The 6,193-nt window shown below is 37.2% G+C and overlaps 1 protein-coding gene and 1 long non-coding RNA gene across 14 annotated transcripts in view; one reads left to right on the forward strand and one right to left on the reverse strand.

Moving 5' to 3' along the window:
• The window catches only part of Thrb (thyroid hormone receptor beta), a 388,991-nt gene that overhangs the window by 294,325 nt on the left and 88,473 nt on the right, over positions 1-6,193 (forward strand). Inside the window, exon 1 of one of the 13 annotated variants that reach the window (XM_029469089.1) lies at positions 4,230-4,234. The exons of the other annotated variants lie outside the window; for them this stretch is intronic. Within the exon in view, the coding sequence (XP_029324949.1) occupies positions 4,232-4,234 (3 nt within the window). The 5' untranslated portion in view covers positions 4,230-4,231. Of the gene's footprint in view, positions 1-4,229; positions 4,235-6,193 lie in introns of those variants that run through there. 13 annotated transcript variants of the gene reach the window in all.
• The window catches only part of LOC110308861, a 93,085-nt gene that overhangs the window by 14,789 nt on the left and 72,103 nt on the right, over positions 1-6,193 (reverse strand). The window lies entirely within an intron of this gene.

Below are 6,193 nucleotides of genomic sequence, written 5' to 3' on the forward strand. Positions count from 1 at the left end.
TGGAAAGAGAGGCCCATTGGACTTGCAAACTTTATATGCCCCAATATAGGGGAATGCCAGGGCCAAAAGAATGGGAATGGGTGGGTAGGGAAATGGGGGGGCGCTATGGGGGACTTTTGGGATAGCATTGGAAATGTAACTGAGGAAAATATGTAATAAAAATATTTAAAAAAAAAAGAAATACATTTCAGGTTAGGCACAAAACATAAAGTATTCTCCTTTCTAAGAGACTGTATTAATTTTCAGTGTGTACTACAACAATTTGACACAACAATTTGAACTTCAGAGACTGGAAGTTATTATTGTGGAGATCTTTCACTATGTTTGGTTAGAGTCACACCAAGACATTTTATATTGAAGTGACTATTGTGAAGGGTGTCATTTCCCTAATTTCTTTCTTGGTCCCTTTATCCTTTGAGTATAGGAAGTATATGATTTGCTTGAGTTAATTTTGTTTGATTTAATTTTCAGCCACTTTGCTGAAGTTGTTTACCAGGTTTAGGAATTCTCTGGTGGAAATTTTGAGGTCACTTAAGTATACCATCATATCATCTGCAAATAGAGATATTTTGATTTCTTCCTTTCCAATTTGTATTCCTTTGACCTCCACTTGTTCTTTAATTGTTCTACCTAGCACTTTAAGTACTATATTGAATAGATAAGAAGAGAGCCAGCACCCTTGTCTAGTCCTTGATTTTAATGGGATTGCTTCAAGGTTCTCTCCATTTAGTTATATGTTCGCTGCTGGTTTGTTGTCTATTGCTTTTACTATGTTTAGGTATGGGCATTGAATTCCTGATCTTTCCAAGACTTTTAACATGAAAGGATGTTGAATTTTGTCAAGTGCTTTTTCAGAATCTAATGAAATGATCATGTGAGGTTTTTTTTTTCTTTGAGTTTGTTTATGTAGTGGAATAAGTTGATGGATTTCCATATATTGAACCATCCCTGTAACCCTTGTTGAAGCCTACTTGCTCATGGTGAGTGATCCTTTTGATGTGTTCTTGGATTCTGTTTGCAAGCATTTTATTGAATACTTTGGCATTAATATTCAGAAGGAAAATTGGTTTGAAGTTCTCTTTCTTTGTTAGAATTTTGTGTGGTTTTGGTATCACCACAACTGTGGTTTTTCATACAACGATTTCATCCTTCTGTTTCTACTTTGTGTAATACTTTGTGTAATACTTAGGTTTTCTATACTTTGTGTAATACTTAGGTCTTCTTTGAAGGTCTGATAGAACTCTGCACTAAACCCATCAGGCCCTAGGCTCTTTTTAGTTGGGAGGTCTTTAAATGACTGCTTCTATCTCTTTATGGATTGTGGGACTGTTTAGATGGTTTATCTGATCCTGATTTAGTTTTGGTACCTGGTATCTATCTAGAAAATTGTTCATCCAGATTTTCCAATTTTTTTTTGCGTATAAGCTTTGGTAGTAGGATTTTATGATTTTTTGTTTAATTTTCTCAGTTTCTGTTGTTATATCACCCTTTTCATTTCTGATTTTGTTAATTTGGATACTGTCTCTCTGCCCTCTGTTTCGTCTGACTAAGGATTTATCTGTCTTGTTGTTTTCACAAAGAAGCAGCTCCTGGTTTTATTGATTCTTTGCATAGTTCTTTTTGTTTCTACTTGGTTGATTTCAGCCCTGACTTTAATTATTTCCTGCAGTCTACTCCTTTGGGTGTATTTGTTTCTTTTTGCTTTGTATCTTGCAGATGTGCTGTAAAGCTGCTAGTATATGCTGTCTCCAGTTTCTTTTTGGAGGCACCCAGAGTTATGGGTTTTCTTCTTAGCCCTACTTTCATTGTGTCCCATAAGTTTGGGTATGTTGTGCTTTCATTTTCATTAAATCCTAAAGTCTTTAATGTCTTCTTTTATATTTTCCTTGACCAAGTTATCATTGAGAAGAGTATTGTTCAGCTTCCACCTATATGTGGGCTTTCTGTTGTCTTTGTTGTTATTGAAGACCAGCCTTAGTCCATGGTCATCAGAAAGATGCATGAGATTGTTTCAATCTTTTTATATCTGTTGAGGCTTGTTTTGGGACCAATTATATGGTCAATTTTGGAGAAGGTTCCATGAAGTTCTGAGAAGAAAGTATACTCTTTTGTTTTAGAATGAAGTTCTATGGATATCTGTTAAATCCATTTGATTCATAATTTCTGTTAGTTTCATTGTGTCTCTGTTTAGTTTCTGTTTCCATGATCTGTTCATTGATGAGAGTGGCGTGTTTAAGTCTCCCACTATTATTGTGTGAGGTGCAATGTGTGCTTTGAACTTTAGTAAAGTTTCTTTTATGAAAGTGGTTGTCCTTGTATTTGAAGCAGAGATGTTCATAATTGAGAGTTCTTCTTGGTAAATTTTACCTTTGATGAGTATGAAGTATCCTTCCTTATCTTTCTTGATCACTTTTGGTTGAAAGTAGATGTTATTCAATATTAGAATGGCTACTCCAGCTTGTTTCTTGGGACCATTTGCTTGGAAGATTTTTTTTCCAGCCCTTTCCTCTGAGGTAGTGTTTGTCTGTGTCACAAAGGTGGATTTCCTGTATGCAGCAAAATGCTGGGCCTGTTTACATATCCAGTCTGTTAGTCTATGTCTTTTTATTGGGGAATTAAGTCCATTGATATTAAGAGATATTAAGGAATAGTGATTGTTGCTTCCTGTTATTTTTGTAGTTAGAGTTGGGATTCTGTTCTTGTGGCTGTCTTCTTTTAGGTTTGTTGAAAGATTACTTTCTTGTGTTTTCTAGGGTGTAGTTAGTTTCCCTCCTTGTGTTAGTGTTTTTCATCTATTATCCTTTATAGGGCTGGATTTATGGAAAGATATTGTGTAAATTTGGTTTTGTCATGGAATATCTTGGTTTCTCTATCTATGGTAACTGAGAGTTTTGCTGGGCATAGTAGCCTGGGCTGGCATTTGTGTTCCCTTAGGGTCTGTATGACATCTGCCCAGGATCTTCTACCTTTCATATTCTCTGGTGAGAAATCTGGTGTAATTCTGATAGGTCTGCCTTTATATATTACTTGACCTTTCTCCCCTACTGTTTTTAATATTCTTTCATTGTTTTGTGCATTTGGTGTTTTGACTATTATGTGATGAGAGGAATTTCTTTTCTGGTCTAGTCTATTTGGAGTTCTGTAGGTTTCTTATACGTTTAGGTTAGGGAAGTTTTCTTCTATAATTTTGTTGAAGATATTTTTTGCCCTTTAAGTTGGGAATCTTCACTCTCTTTTATATGTATTATCCTTAGGTTTGGTCTTCTCATTGTGTCCTGGATTTCCTGGATGCTTTGGGTTAGGAGATTTTTGCACTTTGCATTTTTTGACTATTTTGTCAATGTTTTCTATAGTATCTTCTCCATCTGAGATTCTCTCTTGTTGTGTCCGGCCAGCAACTCACACGTCTGGGTTCTAGTCTGGAAAGGCATCTTGGAAACCTGGAAGAAAAGAGGGGGGGGGGGGACTAGGCGGCGCAAGAAAAAGACGGAACCAAGACAAGGCTCTGCTCAAGGTTCAATTTTACTATTTTCAACACTCAGTTATGAAGCAGGGAGAGGAGCCCAATTCCCACCAAATCATCTTGGAGTAAGGTTGCAGGTGAACACGTGATAGGTCCAGAACAGCTAGTTGGCAGGCAGCAGCAGTGGGAGTGGCAGGACGATAGGGTGGCAAGCTCTGCCCCAATGTTCTCTAACACTGAAACCTGAACAAACAGGTTTCAGGCTGGGGAGGGGAGGTTACATCTCCTCCCTGTTGTTAATATAAAAAAGAAAAGGCTGGGCTGAGGCATAAAATTTATTTATGCCCTTTAGTTTTGCCTGAATTCTAGAGCCTAATGAAGAAACCTGTCTCAGTGGGATTTTTTACCTTTTCTTATGGTAAACTGTATCTGGATAAGACTGTCCTTTCTGTCCTAGTAAACAACTAGAAGATTAGCCCTGAGCTGTAGGCTCTGAATTTATAATGCTAATTAGTACTGAATAGGTAACTTCCTAGTTGGATTTTAAGTAGTCAGCTACAGGGCGTTGGAACCCTGGCGAAGGCTGACTGTACGAATTTGAAAGGCACTTTATTATGAATAACACTGAAGGAGAGTACGTGGATATTCTTCCGCATTCTTGGATGACAGGCAGGGAACAGGGAGGAGGGGGTGATGACCGCCTCCGTAGTACAAGGCCAATTGGCTTTTTAGGGTGGGAGGCTGTGAAGGGCTTGCCCTTCTAACAGTATGGTCTCCAACCTCTCTCCCACCCTATTAATTAAGTTTAATAAGGCCACACTTAACTGAGGTGATCAAATGATTTTTTTCATCCATAGATGAGTGGGCTTTAACCTTGGCTTGGGAGGAAATTGACCCGATTCCTCCCATGGGTGTTGTCACGACCCACACTTGTGGCTCTTGGTATCTTTTGGGGAGGGGAGGCAGAGCCTTAGAAAGATATTTTTGGTTGTAACTGGAACTAGATACCAACCTCCATCCAAACTGGGTGTATCTCACAGGGAACCCAGAAATGGTCAAGCTGGACCTTCCCCTGCAGTAAATTTCTGCAACCAAGCGGTACCTGTACTGTATTCGTATGATCATGAATCAGTATGCACAGCTTTGAGTACTGTGCAGTTCCTAAAGGAGAATTGTCAACCTCAGATTTAGCAAGGCCTCAACAAGAATTATGTCACTAGTAACACCACAATTTGTGGCTCTTAGGCTATATTAGGAGCTGGAGGTCACCCTCCTCATCTCTGTTATTCACACAGCCTGAGGAACTAAGGGGACCTTGCAATAACAGCAAGGGTGGAAAACCAAAGACCAGCTAAGGAATTAAGCCTGTCTATCAGTTATAAAAACCAATCTCTTCTAATATTAGAAATATCTGCCTTTCTAGCCCTCATAGAAAACCTAAATCTCAAATTAGACTTAAAGCCACAATATGTCTTTAGAATGAAAATAACAGCTGCCTCTAGCACGCTCTAGGGGGCAGGGATACATGCCCACTGCAGTCGGCTGAAGGTGTTGATTGACCTGCTTGAAGACAAAATCTTAGACAGTGAAGAGTAACATGACAAAGCTCCTTTTGGGGAAGTCCAGGTACTTTATTCAGTTGCAAATTAGCAAGGCCCAAGCTCAGTCTCTGGGCTGGTTTAAGAATTAGTAAAAAGGCCAGAGATTCTCTGGCAGTGGGGGATGTGCTCTGAATTAACTTTGCTCGGTAATTAAGAATATAGTTATCTACAATAGGAATCTTTAATATTGGACTGAATATTAGACCAGTCTAAGATTGAGTTAGAATGACTGGTCACACTGAAGAAAAGAGAAAAATCATTATGACTCTNTTAAATGACTAATATTAATAAGTCAGAATATACAGTCTCTGATGTACTTTTGCCATAAAGTTAAAAGGTCTGAAGTTAGGCCAAACTGGAAAAATGGCAAGCAAGGATGGATCTAAAACATGAATATAATTAGTTTCATAGTCATTTCAATCAGGGCACTGAGCCAACTTACCTGCCAGCTCNTCACATGAATTAACCATCATGCTTTTGTAGCGTTCTGTGGAGAGAACTTGTTTTTCCCTTCCCTAATAAGGTAGCTGTTTAGGATCAATCTATAAGCCAATAAGTAGATNCTTTTAAGATACTATAAAGCATTTATTAAATTCTTTGACATTTAAATTTTAAAATTTGAAAATAAAGGTATGAATTAAATAGTGTGCATGGGAATGCACTAAATAGTATGTATGGGGATATAATTTTTCCCTTTTTTGTCTTCGAAGAAGTTAAAGTTTTAAAGTTTTACAATATGTAATCCTTTGAATTGATAACTTGTTGATAAAACATTTTAAATACTTGGCTGTAAAAGGGCAGTGACTAATTGCACTTTTAATCATTTCTCTTAAGGAGCGGTTGTAACTAGAAAGCTTGAAAAGTTATTATGAGTCACATGTGCATAATTTATTTATGTATTTATTAACTAGAAATAAGAGCATTTATTTGTAGCAAATTATAAAGTAAAAGTCCTCAAGAATTAACACTATTATGTGGAAACAAGTAGTAACTGAGGACACTAAAAGGAAAGAATTATACATGTACAATTTTTAAGAATACTAAAATATTATCTTAAACCATAACTATTATGAATATATAAAGAATGAGGTTATATATCTAATCTACCTATATGTACAATCTATAGACT

The sequence above is a fragment of the Mus caroli genome, chromosome 14 (genome assembly GCF_900094665.2).
Source record: "Mus caroli chromosome 14, CAROLI_EIJ_v1.1, whole genome shotgun sequence".
Classification (NCBI taxonomy): Eukaryota; Metazoa; Chordata; class Mammalia; order Rodentia; family Muridae; genus Mus; species Mus caroli.